This window comes from Cibotium barometz, chromosome 18 (genome assembly GCF_041138505.1).
Source record: "Cibotium barometz isolate CiBa-2024 chromosome 18, ASM4113850v1, whole genome shotgun sequence".
In the NCBI taxonomy this organism is placed as follows: domain Eukaryota; kingdom Viridiplantae; phylum Streptophyta; class Polypodiopsida; order Cyatheales; family Cibotiaceae; genus Cibotium; species Cibotium barometz.
This window is the reverse complement of record NC_141063.1, coordinates 36,546,932-36,567,794: the sequence shown is the minus strand read 5'-3', so window position 1 is coordinate 36,567,794 and position 20,863 is coordinate 36,546,932. Positions and strand designations below refer to the sequence as shown.

Below are 20,863 nucleotides of genomic sequence, written 5' to 3'. Positions count from 1 at the left end.
CCGGCCGGGCACTTTTTACTCACTTTAAGTGAGGTTTTTTCCCCGCGCCCAATAAGGCGCCCAACTTACCGTTATGTGAAACGGGCACCAATTAGGGTTATTATATGCCCTAAGTTTTGTAACAAACTTATCTTCATTATTTGAGCTCCATTGTTTTGCTCCTTGCCTCCACACGTTTTGTTCTGTTTCTTCGTGTGCTCCACACCGTCTCTCACACTCACAAATGGTATCAGAGCTGGTTATTGTTCCTGCTCCCGCCTTCCCTACTGCTGGTGAAGCACTTTCGTCGCGAAGAAACAGGTCTATTGTGCTGGTCGCCTGCTTCTGGTGCTGAAAAACAGGTCGCCCTCCTTCTACAGACCTGGGCGACTGCTTTCTGTGTGTCTCGGGCACTGATCTGGTGCAAAAAGCAGTGCTGGTCGTTTTTCTACAGGCCGTACAGCATCTGTGCAGCACGTGTGGCTGCTGGTTGCTGTTTTTCTGTTCGTACAGGTCTGTACGACCAGTTTTGGTGCTGTTTTCTGATAGTACAGCAGCCGTACAGCAGTCGTACAGCCCTATCTGCTGTTTTCTGTCCGTACAGTTCTGTACAGCACCTGCTGGTTGCTGTTTGCTGTCCGTACAGCCTTCTGTACCGTCTTCTGCATCAGTTCGTACCTCAGCAATCTGCAGCAGCAACTCGGGTGAGTCTACCTGCTGAATTTTGGAGCTTAACTGTGAATTTTGTCAGCAAATCAAGTCAGAAATTTGGGGCTTTTGCTGTTTTTGTGTTGCTGCACAATCTGTGACAGCTCCCACAGGTTTTTTGTGGGAATCAGAGAAATTTGAGCCACCAGAAATTTGGGGCTTTTGTTGCTGTGCTGTCTATCTGTGTGAAACAGACAGTCTCGAGCAATATTTGTGGACTCTTCTGCAGTCAGTCTCTTTTGCAGGTTACAGTTTGCTCTCATGGCACAGAACACCGCTGATGTGTTTGGGTTTTTAGCCCAGGAAGATAAGTTGGATGGAACCAACTATTCCCTGTGGAGCTTTATGATCAGGAATCTGCTAGTTGCAAAGAATTTGTGGAATTATGTAAGTGGAGCTGAGGCAAGGCCTATGCATGTGGCCCCAGCTACCCCTCCACAACATGGCAGGTAGCAGGTTGTACTACCAGCTCCTCAGGCACCTACACAGGAACAAACTAGGTGGGATTCCAGGGTGCTCAGGCACTCTCTTTGATTGCACTTTCAGTAAAGAGGTCCATTATTCCGCATATCCGTTCATGCAGGACATCTCAGGCTGCATGGGATACTTTGGAGCACATGTATCAGGCTCGCAATGAGGCTAGAGTTGCCTTTTTGAAGCGGGAACTATCACACTTGTGCATGGATGAGGGTGATTCTATGCAGGATCATCTTACGCAGATTCAAGATTTGAGAGAACAGCTCTTGAATATTGATGAAATCATTTCTGATGCTGAGATGGTCACCACTACACTTAACTCTTTACCGAGCTCTTATTTGGGTTTTCATACATCTCTTCACTTGTCCATGAGGGGTAATCCAGTCCCTCTATCCTTTCAGGATTTGGTTGGACTTTTGCTGCAGGAAGAGCAGACTCGGAAAAATGTCATGCAAAGAAGTGGTGAGCAAGCACTCTTTGCCAAGAACAAGGGCAAAGGAAAATCTGGTGCATATAAGCCTAAGTCAGAATCAGGACAGCCATCTAGTAAAGAGAAGGATGATGCACAGAAACCTAAAAAGAAGGGCAAGTGCCATTACTGCAAGAAAACAGGTCACTATATTCATGAATGTCCTAAGAGGATAGCCAAGGAAAAGAAGAAAGAGTCTGGTAATTCAGTTGAAGACTCTTCAGATGTGGATAACAAGAAAGATGATGCCACAGTCAATCTTGTGGAAGAGGATTGGTGCTTCTTTACTTGCAGCTATGATCCCTCAAATGAGGTTCATTCACTCAGTGTGAGTGAAAGTGGTGATGTATGGTTCTTTGACAGTGGTGCCTCAAGGCACATCACGTCCAGAAAGGATTTGTTTGGCAAGATGGTACCTTCTTCATGTGGCAGAAAGGTTACGTGTGCAAATAATGCTTCTTATCCAGTTCAGGGCACAGGGGATATTATGCTTACAGCCATTAATGGCTCAGAATTTCTCCTTCAGGATGTATTGTATGTGCCTGGGATAAAGAAGAATCTTCTCTCAGTGTCTTCTTTTGCAAAGAGAGGGCTGGTTGTTTCCTTTGAGGATACTAAATGTATGGTCCGTGACAGGGAAAGTGATTTTGCTTTGATTGCTACAGGGACCTTATGTCGCGGTTTGTACCGTCTTGATCCTTATGAGAGGCACAGTGCATGTGTTGTTTCTACCTTTACATCTGCTATGCAGGATGCAGAGTTGTGGCATGCCAGGTTTGGGCATGTAAATTATGGCAGTCTCATGGCACTTCAGAAGCTGAAAATGGTAGATGCCCTACCTAATTTAGAGACTCCTCCCAGACATGTGTGTGAGGGATGTATTTTGGGAAAGATGCATCGTCAGGCTTTCAAAAAGGATAGAGTTGTTAGAGCTGTCCGCAAATTGCAGCTCATTCACAGTGATGTATGTGGTCCAATGAGGACCCAATCCTTGGGAGGTCATTGGTATTTTGTTACTTTTATTGATGACTTTTCCAGATATGCCTGGGTGTATGCTTTGAAGAACAAATCTGATGTCTTTATGCATTTCCGACATTATGTCAACATGGTTGAAAATGCAACAGGACAAAAAGTGCAGACTCTCAGAACTGACAGAGGGGGGGAATACTTATCTAAAGTATTTGATGCTTTTTGTTTAGAGAAGGGCATAGTACACCAGTGTACTACACCATATACACCTCAGCAGAATGGTATCGCCGAACGAAAGAATAGGTCACTCATGGAGATGGCCAGGTGTATGCTGAAAGCAAAGGGATTGCCACATAAGTTTTGGGTGGAAGCTCTTATGTGTGCCACTCATGTGTTGAACAGGTGCCCTACAAAGGCACTCAGATCTGTTACACCCTATGAAGCTTGGTTTGATCGGAAACCTAGTGTTGATTATTTTCGTGTGTTTGGTTGCTTGGCTTATGCACATGTACCACAGGAGCTTCGTGGGAAGCTTGATGATAAAGCCATAAAGTGCATATTTGTTGGCTACAGCAGTCAAAGTAAAGGGTACCGTCTCTATAATCCTGTCACACGCAGGATTTTTGTGAGCAGAGATGTTGTTTTTGCAGAGAATTCAGCACAACCCATTGCTGAATTTAAATTTCAGCAACCTCAGGAGTCTGTTGATGTATTTGAAGGGTTGATACCCATTGGCATAGGAACCACAGCTGATATACCGGCTGAATTTCAGAATTTGCAGCCACCACCTCGTGTGTTTGATGCTTTAAATCAGCCCCAGGCTGAGCCTGACATACAGCAAGCAGAAGAGGATATTGTTGTACAAGAGAGGACAGCTTTGCAAGAAGCTAGAACCATTCCTCGTTGGGCTATACAGACTCTTCAAGAGAGTAGACTTGCTGCTCCATTACCAGGTAGGACACGTAGGAGTACACGTGAGGCTGAAAGCTCTCACTTTTCAGAGTCAGCTTGGGTGAGTTCTATTATGGATGAAGAGGAACCTGAGAGTTTTGAAGATGCAAGTGAAAATCAGCATTGGATGCAGGTCATGCAAGCTGAATTGGATTCTATTGTTAAGAATCATACATGGGATTTGGTGGATTTGCCTCCTGGCAAGAAGGCAATTGGTACAAAGTGGGTTTATAAGGTTAAACGCAAACCAGATGGTACCATTGACAGGTACAAAGCAAGGCTGGTTGCTAAGGGCTATGCTCAGAAAAAGGGCATAGATTATGAAGAAACTTTTGCCCCCACTTCTCGGATGACCACCATCCGTGTTGTTGTTGCTATGGCTGCACATTATGGCTGGTTTGTACATCAGTTGGACATAAAAACAACCTTTTTGAATGGTGATCTTGAGGAAGAGGTTTATGTGATACAACCTCTTGGTTTTGCTATGTCTGGTGAAGAGCACAAGGTGTGCAAGTTGAGAAAAGCTTTGTATGGCTTAAAACAAGCACCGCGTGCCTGGTATGCAAAGATTGATGCATTTTTGACTAGCCAGGGGTTCACCAACAGTCCAACTGAAAGCACCCTCTACATCAAGAGAGATGGGGGGGATATTTTGATAATCATTCTTTATGTAGATGATATGCTGCTCACAGGTACTGATGCGGATAAAATTTCAGATTTTAAGTCCGAACTCAAATTTGCTTTTGAGATGTCAGATATGGGTATGTTGCACTATTACTTGGGCATACAGTTCATACAAAGTGAGAAGGGTATCTTTATGTTACAGTCGAAGTATGTACAGAGACTGTTGGAAAGATTCAAATTTCAAGATTGTAAGCCTATTTCCACTCCTATGGAACCAGGGCTGAAACTAACAGTACATGATGGCAGTGAATCTTTTGATGCTATTCTCTATTGTCAGGCTGTTGGGTGCCTGATTTACTTGTGCAACACCAGACCGGATATTCAGTATGCAGTATCCCAGGTGAGCAGATATATGCACAGCCCACGGATGCTTCATTGGCAAGCTGTAAAGCGTGTGTTTCGTTACTTGCAAGGCACCAAGTCTTATGGCTTGATGTTTCCCAGGGGGGGTGACTTGCATTTACATGCATACAGTGATTCAGATTGGGCTGGTGACTTCGACACAAGGCAGTCTACCAGTGGTAATTGTTTCTTTTTGGGACACTCATGCATTTCATGGTTGAGCAAGAAACAATCTACAGTAGCTACCTCGTCTTGTGAGGCTGAGTACAGGGCAGCTTTCACAACGACAGTGGAATGTGTTTGGCTACGCAGACTCTTGGCAGATCTTCATCCTTTATTGGAGGAGCCTACTCCGATTCTCACTGACAGTCAGAGTGCTATTGCAGTAGCACGGAATCCTGTGTTTCATGCACAAACGAAACACATAGAGATACATTATCATTATGTCAGAGAAAGACTTCATGCAGGGGAGATCAGCATGATCTATTGTCCAACACATGACAATGTTGCAGACATTTTCACCAAAGCTTTACCTCGAGAAAAGTTTGAAGCTTTCCGCAAAGCTTTAGGCTTACTTCCTTTTGGTGATTGACATCATGCCTTGTACCCACATTGGCACTGCAGGGGGGTGTTAGAAATAATGTCCTGACATTATTATGGGCAGTGGCCAATGTATTAGGACCGGCCGGGCACTTTTTACTCACTTTAAGTGAGGTTTTTTCCCCGCGCCCAATAAGGCGCCCAACTTACCGTTATGTGAAACGGGCACCAGTTAGGGTTATTATATGCCCTAAGTTTTGTAACAAACTTATCTTCATTATTTGAGCTCCATTGTTTTGCTCCTTGCCTCCACACGTTTTGTTCTGTTTCTTCGTGTGCTCCACACCGTCTCTCACACTCACAGACTATGCATTAATACTCATGTGCGGGAGGGAAGAGAAGACAACCACCAACATCCCTAAGGATGGGGCAAGAATGGTGGAGGGCTATGTAAATGTGGAGAGGAGCCACTACCTCCGGTAAGGAGCTTGCATCGAGTGAAAGGCATGTGAAGAAAGTATAGTCCACTGGGTGAGCCATGAGGCTAGGCATGGTACCGATAGACTCTAGAGATAGAGCAGAGACCGAAGAAGAGCAAATAACGGTCTCTACTAAATCTGAATACTACTATCAAGAACAATACCAAGGAAGAGAGGGGTCAGAAGATACATGGAAACGTCTTACATGCCTTGTGAAGATGCTAGAGCAAGGGGTGGGGATGGAGGCAATGGCAAAGGTGGAACTATTGAGACGAGAGTTTGCACCAGAGCCACGTCGCATGAGGGCAGAGGAGAGGCTAATGAACAAGGGCGAGGTGCCACGGGCTAGTGAGGCACTTGAATAAATGCCTCCAAGGGATGGCAAAGGTTGTCCTTGGCCTATGCATTGGTGAGGACAAGCTTTGCCTGAGGTTGCCCATATGTCTTTAAACAAAGCACAACCCAAGCAAACCTAAGTACTCTTATCCTCTTTAGGAAGTAGTTGCCATCCCATTGGAGGATCTCGTAAGTGTCACGGGAGGTTATGTGGAGAGGCAAAGAGAATCCCAATGGATTGTTACTTAGGTGCCCTCCGGATGGTAGCGTCTGCCGTGTTGCGGGAGGGGTGGAGGGAGGCTCTATCCTATTGCCAAGAGAGGAGCGTGGTATTGCTTTGGGAGCAAATTGTAGACAGGTTCTTGCTAATGGATCGAAGTCCAAGGAGAAACCATGCTTCCACTATGTGGAGTAGGCGTGCAAGCAACCTCAGGAACATGTCTCCTTTGAAATGGTGGCCTAGTTGAATTCTACCTGGATGTACCCATTGCCAAGAAACTTCATACCATGAATTCACTCTCCTCATGGACAATAGCAGCATGTAGGGAGGTCACAGATGACGCCTCACGCCAATCTGTTGCCACCCAACTTGTGCTGGCTTCCAGAAAAGATTCTAAGAGCCTCAGATAAAGATGACAGAGGTTGTCATGGAGCCCCCCAGGGGGGGTAGAACCAAAGGGGAGCCTTCAAGTAGCAGGAAACATGAGTCCTCCAAGGGGGGGAAAGGCAAAGACGAGCCTTCAACTGGCAGGAAGTGAGTCCTCCAAAGAGGAGAAACCCAAGGGTGAATCCAAGTACCAATTTTCGAAAAGGGGAGAAAAGGAACTGGGGAGGTTGCATGGGAGGCATGGAGGAGGACAGCAGAGCCGAAGTGGATGGAGGGGAAAGGAGGCAAAAACTGGAGATAAGGGGGCAGAGCTAGGTCCTAGAGGCAGCAGGGTAGATGACCGAAGTCGACAATGGCAACGCACAGCGGGCAGGAGGGGCAGCCAGGGGCCAAGGAAGAAGGGGCGGCTGCACAGGGAGCAGCAGCGCAAGGAGGGGAAAGGCGGGGGGGCAGCAGAAGGAAGGAGGCACAATGGGAAGGAAGAGAAAGCACTACATGGGAGGCGAAGTTCCTGCAAGAGAAGACTGAGAACGGAAGCAGGGGAGCAGGCTAGGTTGGACTAGCAAGAAGGGGCTGCAAGGGCAGGGGCTACTCGGCACAGCAGGAGCTCAGAGCCCTATTCTTGTAATCCACAAATTTGCAGAACAGTTATAAGAATCAAGCACTGGCTTGTGCGGTTGGAAGCCCTTGAACTGCATTCAGGACAGCCTTTGGACTATATGAATTTTTGGTAATGCCTTTTGGTCTCACCAATGCTCCTGCCACGTTTAATCGTATGATGGATAGGATATTCCGACCCCATCGCAAATTCACAGGAGTATTCTTTGTCAATATCTTGGTTTTCTCCAAGAATGAGCAGGAACACAGAACTCATTTGGTCACAGTCTTCGAAGAGTTGCAGAAGCATAAACTTTTCATTAATGCCAAGAAAAGTGAGTTCCTCCTTTTAGAGATACATTATCTGGGTCATATTGTATCCAAAGATGGAGTAACAATGGATCGTGCAAAGATAGAGACCATTCGAAATTGGCCAGAATTGCAAAACGTACATCAAGTACGTAGTTTTCTGGGATTATGTTCGTATTGTTGGCGTTTCATAAGGCATTTTGCTATGATAGCCACCCCTCTACATGATCTCACAAAGAAGAAAATCACTTTCAAATGGACTTCCAAAGAACAGGATGCTTTCTTACAGCTCAAGCATGCTATCATATGTGGACCTGTATTAATTGTTCCTGACTTGCACAAGTCATTCGTAGTTGAATGTGATGCTTGTGGTGATTGTATAGGAGCTGTCCTAAATCAACAAGGGCATGCAGTTGCATACGAGAGCCGTCGTTTGCATGATGCTGAGCTTCATATGGATATCTATGAGAAAGAGCTCTTGGCTGTAATTCATGCCTTAAAGATTTGGAAACATTATCTTCTTGAGGCTGAATTTGTAGTCAAGACAGATCATCAAAGCTTGAGATACTTTCTATCTCAAACAAAGCGTTCGGAGAAGCAGATGAGAATGGCAAACTTTCTTTCCTTGTTTCATTTTCAGATTGTGCATACTCCAGGAAAGAAAAATGTGATGGCCGATGCATTATCCAAGAGGCCTTATGTAGCTGCAGTCTCAATGGCCTCTCATGGGGACTTATCTGCTATGCGAGATTTGTATCATTTGGATGTCGATTTTTGCCATATATGGACTGATTTGATGGCTGGTCATTCACATGCCTCTTATGTTATCAACGAGGGTTATCTTATGAAGGATAATTGCCTATGTGTGGTGAAGGATTTGCGTCCAAAGGTTATGGAGAAATGTCACGCTTCACCTTATGCTAGTCATAGAGGTATTATGCCCACTACACGCATAATTCAGAGATATTTCTTTTGGCCAAGCATGCGTAAAGACATTGAGGCTTATCTACGTGCATGTATTACTTGCCAAAAGGTGAAATTTGATAGACAAAAACCTCCAGGTTTGCTTCAGCCATTGCCTATTCTCTCGCAACCTTGGGAAAGTATTACTATGGATTTTATTATGGACTTGCCTAGCTCCCAGCATGGGAATGATGCTATTTGGACCATTGTGGACAGGTTTAGCAAGCAAGCTCATTTCTTGCCCGTCAAGAAAACCATTAAAGCTGATCATATGGTAAAGCTTTTTCTTGCTAATATCTTCAAGCATCATGGCATGCCTAAATCCATTGTTGGGGATAGAGATCCCAGGACTACCAGCCTCTTTTGGAGGGCTTTATTTGATAACATGGGTACTAAACTTGAGTTTTCATCAGCTTATCATCCCCAAACGGATTGATTTATTGAAATATTATGTGGCAGATCAAAAGATTGCATGGCAGAAGTATCTTCCACTTGTTGAGTTTGACTACAACAATACGATCCATGCCTCCACGAGAAAGGCTCCGTTTGGGATTATTTATGGCAGAGTGGTATTGCCACCCATCCTTCGTACAAAGGATGAGATTTTTGCAACTGATGAATATGTTCGTGACTTGGAAGTAGCCTTTGCTCAGGTGCGGACAGCCATTGCAAGATCACAAGATAAGCAATAATGGCTACTGACAAGCATAGAAGGGACATGCAAGTCAAAGAAGGTGATTGGGTTTTGCTGAAATTTGAGAAAGCCAGGCTTCGGAAGAGGCCAGGACGAGAAGGATCATATCCTAAGCTTTCTCCTCGCTATTATGGACCCTTCAAGGTATTCAAAGATCAATGAAGTGTCATTCAGGCTTGCTTTACCTAGTCACTAGAAGATTCACAATGCATTTCATCTGAGTCTATTTGGGAAATATGTGGGACGAGATCCTGACGAGCCTGTCACAGAAGATCCACGAGAGATTGATGAGCTTGAGGAGATCCTCCAGCCAGAACAGATTGTTTTTTACAAGGAGCGAAAGCTACCTGCAGGAAAGCTTTCAAGGGCTTCTCAGGATAATAGTTGGTGACAAAGTTTTACTTTGGAAAGTGGAGGATTCAAAGATCAATGAAGTGTCATTCAGGCTTGCTTTACCTAGTCACTAGAAGATTCACAATGCATTTCATCTGAGTCTATTTGGGAAATATGTGGGACGAGATCCTGACGAGCCTGTCACAGAAGATCCACGAGAGATTGATGAGCTTGAGGAGATCCTCCAGCCAGAACAGATTGTTTTTTACAAGGAGCGAAAGCTACCTGCAGGAAAGCTTTCAAGGGCTTCTCAGGATAATAGTTGGTGACAAAGTTTTACTTTGGAAAGTGGAGGATGTTAAGAAGGCCATTGAAATGAGGGAAAAACTGATCAATGATAGGATTGGTTGTGCGCTTGGAAGCCCTTGAACTGTGACTACATTTTTCACCATGTATTTCAAGCTGCTGCTTACGTGGCCAAAAAGGATGCCCTGAAAAATATGCAGAAGGGCCGATTTGACCCTGTATACCTTGAAGGGTGGGGGAACAAAAACTGGTGCTATGGCATCTTTTACCTTTTTGGCATTATGGAACTCCAAGAGGGAAAGGTGGTCTCAACCACTAGGTAATTCAAATTGTGACGTTCCTGTATAATACACTTTGCATAAAAGCTTGATAAATTTTGTTTTCCAGGCATCCAATCGAGAAGATGGAAGAATGTCTCCAAAAAGCGACAAAGTATCTTAAGAGGATTACCAAAGACAAAGCAGTTGTCTACCCTGATGGAGAGTATGTGGATGGCTTACTTTATGTGCCTCATGAGGTAATGTACAGTGTGCTTAGTCTGCTTCAAACTCCATGTAAAGCTACTGTCTTGCCCTGTACTAAAGCATAAAAGCCTGATAAATTTTGTTTTCCAGGCATCCAATCGAGAAGATGGAAGAATGTCTCCAAAAAGCGACAAAGTATCTTAAGAGGATTACCAAAGACAAAGCAGTTGTCTACCCTGATGGAGAGTATGTGGATGGCTTACTTTATGTGCCTCATGAGGTAATGTACAGTGTGCTTAGTCTGCTTCAAACTCCATGTAAAGCTACTGTCTTGCTCTGTACTAAAGCTTTTTGAACTCTCACTACAGAAAAAGTTTGCGCTTTCAGATTTGACGGTGGAAAGTGGTGCATGGACAGAAGGCGCAAAAAAGTTTTTTCAAGGACTTCTCAGGATAATAGTTGGTGACAAAGTTTTACTTTGGAAAGTGGAGGATGTTAAGAAGACCATTGAAGTGAGAGAAAAACTGATCAATGATAGGATTGGTTGTGCGCTTGGAAGCCCTTGAACTGTGACTACAATTTTCACCATGTATTTCAAGGCTCATCTTTGCTCTCTTCCCTTTTGTAGACGACAAGATAATACCCAGAGCTTGTTGTAGAGCTGACTGTGATCAAGAGAGGGACATTCACTCAATCATATAATCTGAAGGCATCAGAGTTTACGCTCTGTAGAGATGTTTCTTTTCATTGTCTATGTAAGGCCCCTAATACAAGTACACAGTTTATAGGCAAGCTTTCAAATATGAAAGTTACTGATTATGGGCGCACTGATTTTGTAGCTGTGTGTGATCTTTTGGTCAATGGAAATAATTTATCTTGATTGTCAAGAGCCCGTCACGGACCTGAGGAGATGAGACAGAGAGAAAATGATAATACTCTCCTAGAGATGTTAAAAGTGTTGTATCCATAAATCCTTTTAGATAGGCAGAACATTCAAATAGAAGTAAATTCTTGACAATCAAGATAAATTATTTCCATTGACCAAAAGATCACACACAACTATAAAATCAGTGCGCCCATACTCAGTAACTTCCATATTTGAAAGCTTGCCTATAAACTGTGTATTCGTATTAGGGACCTTACATAGACAATGAAAAGAAATATCTCTACAGAGCGTAAACTCTGATACCTTCAGATTATATGATTGAGTGAATGTTCCTCTTGATCACAGTCAACTCTACAACAAGCTCTGGGCATTATCCAATCGTCTACAAAAGGGAAGAGAGCAAAGATAAGCCTTGAAATACATGGTGAAAATTGTAGTCACAGTTCAAGGGCTTCCAAGCGCACAACCAATCCCATCATTGATCAGTGTTTCCCTCACTTCAATGGCCTTCTTAACATCCTCCACTTTCCAAAGTAAAACTTTGTCACCAACTATTGTCCTGAGAAGTCCTCGAAAAAACTTTTTTGCGTCTTTTGTCCATGCACCACTTTCCATCGTCAAATCTGAAATCGCAAACTTTTTCTGTAGTGAGAGTTCAAAAAGCTTTAGTACATGGCAAGACAGCAGCTTTACATGGAGTTTGAAGCAGACTAAGCACACTGTACATTACCTCATGAGGCACATAAAGTAAGCCATCCACATACTCTCCATCAAGGTAGACAACTACTTTGTCTTTGGTAATCCTCTTAAGATACTTTGTCGCTTTTTGGAGACATTCTTCCATCTTCTTGATTGGATGCCTAGAAAACAAAATTTATCAAGCTTTTATGCAAAGTGTATTATACAAGAATGTCACAATTTGAATTACCTAGTGGTTAAGACCACCTTTCCCTCTTGGAGTTCCACAATGCCAAAAAGGTAAAAGATGCCATAGCACCAGTTTTTGTTCCCCCACCCTTCAAGGTATACAGGATCAAATCGACCCTTTTGCATATTTTTCAAGGCATCCTTTTTTGCCACGTAAGCAGCAGCTTGAAACATTGTATCTGTAGATAATTCATCCTGCACATCATATAGAACCATGCATGTTGTTAAGTAACAGAATTAAAATTTCAAGAGAAAGGGAAAAAGTCTAACCCATTTGCATTCAACCACCAATGCAGTGACAAGATCATCCAAATTTTTTATGCGAGTATCTTTGACAAAGAATTTCAAATCACTTCGGGTTTTAGTTATCTTTTCAAGGGTGGTATCACCAAGGTCGTCCCCCTCGTGTTTGATAATGAATCATCCCCTTCAAGCTTCTTGATTTCTTGCAGTAATACAGCGATTGAATATCAACTTAACTTTGATATGCAAAACTGGGAGGCTTGGATTTTGAGAGAAAAGCTTACCCCTATTTTAATAATGACTTCTCTTTGATCCTCCTGAGCATTCACATCAAAGTCATGTGAAGTCTTAACCAAAGAGTTTGCAAGCTCCTCCACAGTACTCCATTTGGGTCTAGTGCTTGGTCTCATGAGCAACCATAAATCCATAGCCATACTTTCATGGACAATATGTCCTCCACTTTCAGTTCGAGGAAGTTTATACGTCTTGAAGAAGATAAAAAACATTGCTAAGAAAGAAAGAAAAACAAAAAAAAAAAATCAATGCCTACAAAAAACCCAATGGATCTATGAGACGAATAGTGTTACATATGTTCCATGTGTACACTGGTCATAAACACATAGAAACATAGCGAGAGAGAGAGAGAGAGAGAGAGAGAGAGATTCATTCAAACATACTCACTCACTATGAAGCAAGTGTAGGAGTTCTAAGCATCGCAGCCACTGCTGTCTTCAACGCAAGCTCATCCATTTTCTGTGTGTCTCCAATTTTGTCTAGAGCAATAGGTAAAGGATATTCTCCCGTTTCCAATGTTGGGGTAAAGGCATTATGCCCACCCTTGTAGTGTGTACAAGCCCATAAGTTTATAGTACATAGTACACTTAGTACTTTTAATGTACTAAGTGCACTATGTGTACTAGTGCAAATATACATGTGTGATAGGGGAGTCACACACTAATATTCTATTAGTTGACTTATCTCCACATGTCTCTCTCTCTCCCTCTCCCTTCTTCTCTGTGTATGTCTCCCACATGAAACCCTAACTCTCATCTCCCTTCAACTGGTATCAGAGCTCTGGTTTTAGGGTTTTGTTCTCAAAGGTGCAGAGCTGAAAATTGACTGTAGAAGCCCGACCAACAAACCATCTAACGTCTCCTGCAGCCCCTACGTCAGCAGCAGACTACGCAGTGCCCATCAGCCATTCCCTTGGTGGTGGTTTCCGTCCAGCGGTATAGACGGTTCCCTCGCATTTAGAAACCCACTGGTAGTTTGGCTTCTTCGCGTTGGCTTCGCGTTGGCGCTGATATGCTATCGTTCCGAGCTTGTGCCATCACCAAGCAAACTTGCGTGTAGCGAAGCGATTGCGTCCCAGCAGCAGCACCGGCTCAAACATCATCGTCTCGCTGGAGCCGCTGGATAAACACGTGGCGTGTGTAGCGCTGGCCAAGGCGTAACAAAGGGCACGCTTACGTGTCCCCGTGGAGGTCTTGTCGCCCACGAGGAGAGCTACGCATGAACGCCAACATCGCACGCATACGCCTGCTTCTCGGGAGATTCACCCGCGAGCTTCTACTACTGGAGTTTCGAGCCTAGAGAAGAAGCGACCAGGCATATGACCAGAGCTCCTCAGCTATCACCTTCTGCACAGCAGCAGCATCAGCACGACGCCCCCCAACACCCCCCTTTTCCTGCAGCAATACGACTCCTCCCTTTCTGCAACATTAATCAGAAATTGCTTGAGGTATTTGCTTCAATTTTGGAATTTGCATGTCCAATCATCAATTGAGCAGGTACAATCATCAATTGAGCAGGTACAATCATCAATTGAGCACGTACAGGTCCAAATTGCTCAATTTTTGAGCAAAATTGGCAAAATTGGATGACATTGGTCACATTCCAATTCAATTTGCAAGAATTCGGGTGTCAAAATTTGGGGCTTTTCATGTAATTGTGCCATTGGGCATTCATACATGCTGTATGATGTGAGTAATCTCACATTCGGGGTAAAATTGCAAGAAATTGGAGTGCAAATCAAAGGGCTTTTGTGCCGATTGGGTTGATTTACATGCAGGCACTGGCATTTGATGCTTTGGGCAATGTGTTGATGCCTGTCAAGCACTCAATGTGCCTGTAAATCAAGGGTCTTTTATGTATTGGATGTATATGTGGCCAGGGTGAAGCATTGTGAAGACTCTGGATGCCTTCATGTGCGTTAATGTACCATGTATGATCAGAAATTGATCTTGAATCAAGGGGTTTTTCAAGATTTTATGCTTGTTGAGCTTGGCAAAGCAACAGGGAAGACTTTTATGCCTTGAATCCTCAGAAATCCACTTGCAGTCAAGGGGCTTTTGCCTAATTTCTGTTCGGGACTGTTGTATGCAGTGGTGAGGACTGTCAAGGTCTGATTTTCACTCATTTGGACAGCCAGGAGAGCATTTATTGCTACTGTACTTGCTGGTACAGATTTGGTACAACTTTGTACAAGTTTTGGCATGGTTGTACATTATTTGAGTGAGGAAAAGGCTCATTTTCAACTGCTGTACTTGCCGGTATAGATTTGGTACATCATTGGTGAGCACTTAGTACTGTTGTACAGTACTTTGGAAGGGGAACAGAGCACATTTAAGGTGCTGTCCTAAATCTGCAACAACCAGATTTTGGTGATTTTATCACATTCAGTGGGAGGAGAGTTGCATTCGTGCTTCCGCAGTGGGAGATAAACTTTGGGAGAACAACTGTGAGCACTTTGTGTGCTTTGGTGCAGTGTTTGCACATCTTGCAGGGAGTCAGGCATTGACAAAGGTTGCATATTGCTATGGCAACCACAGGTGAGAGCTCTTCATTACTTCACATCAAGAAGCTTGAAGGCTCACATAATTATGACATTTGGCAAACCCAGTGCTATAATGTGTTGCTCCAGAAGAAGCAGCACAAGCCCATCAAAGAAAGGGGTGTAAAGCCCGCTTCTCTTACTGCTGAAGAATGGAAAGATATGGATGAGCTAGCAAGATCCACTATCATGTTGTTTGTGTCAGACACTTTACTTTTCAGCATACGTGAAGAGAAGACAGCTTGGGGAATGTGGCAGAGATTGCAGGACTTGTATGCCCAGCAAAGTGCCTCAAGCAAAGTGTATTGGTTGAAGAAACTCATAGGTCTTCAAATGAAGGAAGGGGCGTCCATGACAGCCCATCTAAATGAGTTTAATGGTGTTGTCAGCCAGGTCATCAATCAAAAGTTGGCAATGGACGATGAGTTCAAAGCCACTTTTCTCTTATGCACTTTGCCAGAGAGTTGGAACACATTCAGGACAGCCACTAGCAATTCAAATGCTATGCTGTCATATGCAGATGTGGAGGGTGCTCTCCTTCAAGAGGAGATGAACAGGAAGAACAACTCTGTTGGAAAGTCCAATGCAATGAATGCACGTGGGAGATCCCAGCAAAGGGGTAAAAGCCAAGAACGGGAAAGGAGCAAGTCCCGCTCCAAAAAGGATTTGGAATGCCATTATTGTGGCTAGAAGGGACATATCAAAAAGCAATGCTACAAATGGAAGAATGATCAAAAGGAAAAGGGCAAAGAAAAAGACAAAGATGAAGATGAAGCCAAAGTTGCAAAGCCAAAGGGCAAAAGTGGAGTCAAGATTGAAGAAGTCAATGTGTCACATGCAGGTGACAGTGAGAATGAAGTCCTATTCACGTCTTCACTTGATGCCCATTCACTTCTTGCAGGAGATGGGCATGGTATGCACTCATGGATCATTGATTCAGGTGCCTCCTTTCATGTCACAGGTTGCAGAGACTTGTTTGTCAGGTATACTGCTGGCAATGAAGGAGTAGTTTATTTGGGTGACAACCATGCATGCAAGATTCTTGGCAGAGGTGATGTGAGGCTTGTGTTTTCAGATGGCTCACAGCTTATGCTCCATGATGTCAGGCATGTGCCTGAGATCAAGAAGAACTTGCTTTCTACTGGACAGCTTGATGATGCTGATTATGTTACCACATTTGGTCGTGGAAAGTGAAAGATTAGTAAGGGCTCACTGGTTGTTGCCAGAGGCTCTAAGGTGGACACTCTTTACTTCATGCATGCTGGTGTTTATCACCATGCTAATGTAAATGCAACCGAGCTGCCGGAAATCTCTTTGTGGCATAGCCGATTGGGACACATGAGTGTCAAAGGAATGGAGCAATTGTCTCATTTTGGTTACTTGCCTTCTCTAAAGTTCTCAAGTTTTCAGTTTTGTGAGCATTGTATATATGGCAGGCAACTCCAGTGCCCCCACAAGAAAGCTCTTGGACAGAAAGATGCTCAGTTAGAGCTTGTGCATACAGATGTATGTGAGATGCCTCAGCTTTCTTTGGGAGGGGCAAAATATTTTGTGTCTTCTATTGATGATGCCACACGCAAGGTGTGAGTTTATCCTCTTCGTTTGAAGAGTGATACATTCTCAGTGTTTGTAAAGTTTGTTGCTCATGTTAGAATCAAACTGGCAAAAACACTGAAGGCTTTGCGTTCCGACAATGGTGGAGAGTATATGTCCAAACAGTTTTAGGACTTTTGTGATGCTAAAGGCATCAAGAGGGAGCTCTCTACTCCTTATGATCCTCCACAAAACGGGACAGCAGAGAGGATGAACAGGACCATTCAGGAGGAGGTCCGTTCTATGTTGTCACATGCTGCGTTACCTCATGGTTTTTGGGCTGAAGCTGTTATGACAGCCGTTCATCTTATAAACAGGTCACCTAACACGAGGCTTGGTGGGAAAGTGCCAGAGGAAGTATGGACAGGGAAGCCTCCGTCATACAAGCACTTGAGAGTGTTTGGTTGCGTTGCGTACGTGCACATACGCAGGGAAATACGCACCAAACTTGATCCTAAGTCTCACAAATGCATATTCCTAGGATATGGTGACAGAGGTGAAATGGGGTATAGACTTTGGGATCCAGTGAATAGAAAGATTATACGCAGCAATGATGTCATTTTTGATGAAACATGCATGTATAAGGAGCCTGCAAGGCAACAGGAGCCTAGCAGAGTCATCTTTGATGATGATGGACATCATGGACAACAACCAAGGGCTGTAAATCAGCCATTACAGCATCAAAACCAGCCCTTAAATGGTGCTGAAAATGGTCCAAATGGACAGCCAGAGATGGCAGAAGATATCCCTATGGATATGCCACAGTTAGAGGAGATACCGGGCATGATCTTTCAACCTTATGGCATGGAACAGGAGCCACCAATAGGTGATATGCAGGCTGGACAGCAACCTGCAAATGATGGTCATTCGGTACGGAGGTCCACAAGACCCTCCAGAGCGCCTACTGGAGGGTGGCACACAGCCGCCAGCAAGAGTGGGCAGCAGGCTAGTAAACAGGCGCAGACACCTGCTGAGAGCACAGCCGCCTGAGAGGATGGGGAAACAGCCGCCTAATGGGTAGGAGGCGCCTGGCTGTAGCCTGTACTGCTGATTGAGCCTCATCTTCAAGTGAGAAGATTTGGCCAAGAAAACCAAAATTTCGAAGAAAATTTTTTTCACTTGTGCGGTTGGTTTTTAGACTCTAATTCCCTTCAACTGGTATCAGAGCCGTGGCGATTGCAACTGCAGCTTTTGCTTGAAGAAGCAGGGGTGCGTGCCCACAGGCATTTTGACGCCAACTGCAAGGGCCACCGGTTTCACCTCTGTAGCTGAGCTTCTTAAGAAATGCCCTGCCATCAAAGAGGAAACTCTCCACAACTCCTACTAAGCAGGCTGCCCAAAAAGGCTCGGAAAATAGACGCCCAAAAGATGATTCGCAGAAGGGCGATGGCTGCCTTGTGGAAGTAGCCACTCTAGGAGAGGGAGTTGGAACTCCTACTCGAAGCTCGCCTAAACGCGGGGATTCTGCGCAAGGTCAATACCGTGAGCGCCGTTGTGGTGCAGGTGTACCAGGTCACCGTAAGCTGCAACGTGGCGCTGGACTTTGGGCACTTGGAGTTCTAGACCTTTCGCGCGTGGCTGTCAGAGAAGGGCGCGCTGAATAGCAGCAACGTGGTGAGGGCGGAGGAGTGCGGAGCGAAGGCTGGTTACCCACCAGCGTGCCGTAAGCCACTGGACCCGACGTCTTCTGCACCTGTGGAGGTCCCGTCGCCCACTACCTTGCCTGCCACAGAAGCGGGCTTGAGAGCAACAACCAGAGAGCCCTTCTCGAGCGCAGGCTGGACAAAGGAAGGGGCCAATCGCGATGTCAAAGAAGCGGCCATGATTGTTGCTGTCGGTGGTCTACAGAGAGCCTGCACAGACAGAAGCTTTGCACACATTAGAGCTGCAGCTTACATCAAAGTATCAGCCCTTCAACCATACTCCCGCCTGAGGAACCCGCCGTTTGCTGCCCTACAGAAATCAAAAATTTGTACGAGGTATTTGCTTCAATTTTTTGGGATTTGCATGTCCATTTTTATCAATTGAGCAGGTACATGAAACCGATCCCGTCAAGTGGGAAGACTCCGTTGGACACCCACACGCTTAATAGCACAACTTTAAAAACCACAAATTTGAAATCGACAACTTAATACAACTTGAAATTGAAATGAAATGAAATGGAAAGATGGACACCAGCACTGGGGCCGGAACGGGCCGACCCCCCCCTCAATATTTGATATATTTATTGGGAGTATTTAACAAATACAATGCTCCATGGGTTCCAAGAACCAGATGATGTCCATGTACATATGAAAACAGTACCAAACAAATAGGCTCGAAGTCGAAATTCGATGTAGATGCTTGAAGCAGAATGACCACTAGCGTGGTCCAGTCTCTACGGTCATGTGCTTTCACTGGACTCCGCGGAGAGCGCCTCACTCGTGTTCCGAGACCACGCACAAACAGGCGCTCTAGTACTAACGCCTGGCTCTCCCAATCTCAGCACCTTTGGACCGAGCTTCTCCAATAGAGCTTGGACAACCCGGCACCGAACGGGTGTTGGCCGTGTAGGGAGTCGGGAATCCCTTATCAGATTTAAACACAAAATACTTTACTTAAATCTGAAATTCACTTACTTGTGGATGGCTGATAGAGAACCAATACCCGTGGTATTTGTGTAGAAGATGTAGCCACCCAGGAGATGTGAAGTCTTCTTGTAGTCGCCGGTGGAGAAGATGAGCAACCTCTTTCAAAGTAGGAAATAGAGAGGCAGCCTTAGAAGATATAACACCTTGTTGAAGAAATAGCCACCTTGTTGGGATGGCACGGTCGCCTCGTGATGAACTTAGCGTAGCCACCAAGACAAGTACCACCACAAAGACCACAGCCGCCTGCTGTGAGAGGATGGAGTACCCACGCAAGGGAGAAGATACTTGGCTGCAGCGTGGGAAGAAGATGGCTTGGAGGAGCAGCCTGTTATGAAAGGAGTGGACACACACAGCTGCTGAAGACAGGCGCAGCACATGGGCACACAGGCGCCTACAAGAGCAGTACCATCTGGCGGCAGCCTGCTGGGAATATAACGTAGCCTGTGTAGAAAGGAGACGACTGGCTGTAGAAGTGCACACAGCCGCCTGTATGAGGAGGCAGCGCAGCAGTGCAGTCTTCTGGAGGTGACAGCCACCTGCAGAAGGTGCTGAGGTGCAGCCGGAGGATAGATGGCACCTGCAGTCAGCGCTGGCTGGAGGTACAACCGCCTGTAGAAGAGCAGGCGCACCCAGCAGCAGAGGGTACAGAAGCAGCCGCCTGAATGAAAACATGCGCAAGAGAGATAGTCGCCGGTTGTCTTACGTAAGAGGGTGGAAGCGAATCATGTCCACGCTTGAAGGAGGAAGCCTCTTTTTTTATAAAAATTAGAGTGGAGTTTAACAAATTGATTTGGCTGCCCCCCCCCCACGCTTGCATGTGGGTGGCCAGTTCCAAAAGGGTGTGGTGGGTGACCATGCCCACCCCCACACTCACTTAAGTTGGGCTCCCCACCTTGGCCCCTAAGTGGGTGCCCAAAGGGGGTGCCCACTTTTAAATGAATGTGAACACTTAACCTTATAAAACAAAAGGTTAGAAATAAAATATTAAAAACAACATGTACCATATACTTACCACCTGTTCACATGCACTAAAACTCGTCAGAATACAGAATAGACTTCACGACTCACTGGCAGGCGTCCCCGCTCAGTAAGTAACACGTCAAGCAAGCAAACACAAAAATACGTGTCATGCGAAAACAGTTTCAAACATGCAAATCATGTGTGCATGTGCAAATAGTAACATGGACATATCTCCCGTTCATGGAACAAGTACAAAATATCTATCGGCACAAAACTGGCACGACATAAAAACATAAAAACCTGGTCTTCCTATGGAGTGACAGTCCCATAGGTAAGACACAGTTCCAGGCACGAGTCTCCCTATGGTGTGACAGTCCCATAGGCAAAACACGGCACGAATACTGGCTCTTCCATGGCGTGACAATCCCATGGGTCGAACACAGTCCAGGTCATACACGGGTGGCTGTTGTATGCAGTGGTGAGGACTGTCAAGGTCTGATTTTCACTCATTTGGACAGCCAGGAGAGCATTTATTGCTATTGTACTTGCTGGTACAGATTTGGTACAAATCCAGGATGCAGAAG

At 45.0% G+C, this 20,863-nt stretch overlaps 2 protein-coding genes and 1 long non-coding RNA gene across 3 annotated transcripts in view; 1 reads left to right on the top strand and 2 right to left on the bottom strand.

The window, feature by feature from the left end:
- The window catches only part of LOC147629264 (uncharacterized), a 54,881-nt gene that overhangs the window by 9,550 nt on the left and 24,468 nt on the right, over positions 1-20,863 (bottom strand). The gene's annotated exons all lie outside the window — the stretch shown is intronic.
- Positions 10,322-11,039, top strand: LOC147629266 (uncharacterized). Its single transcript, XM_086812979.1, has 2 exons — positions 10,322-10,487; positions 10,576-11,039. The coding sequence occupies exons 1-2, from the start codon at positions 10,374-10,376 to the stop codon at positions 10,771-10,773; spliced, it is 312 nt and encodes a 103-aa protein (XP_086669105.1). The 5' UTR covers positions 10,322-10,373; the 3' UTR covers positions 10,774-11,039.
- On the bottom strand, positions 11,425-12,434 carry LOC147629265 (uncharacterized). The gene is made up of 4 exons (XM_086812978.1): positions 12,291-12,434; positions 12,022-12,215; positions 11,824-11,953; positions 11,425-11,735 (listed from the first exon to the last, which is right to left on the bottom strand). Exons 2-4 carry the CDS (start codon positions 12,192-12,194, stop codon positions 11,538-11,540), a joined length of 501 nt encoding a protein of 166 aa, XP_086669104.1. The 5' UTR covers positions 12,195-12,215; positions 12,291-12,434; the 3' UTR covers positions 11,425-11,537.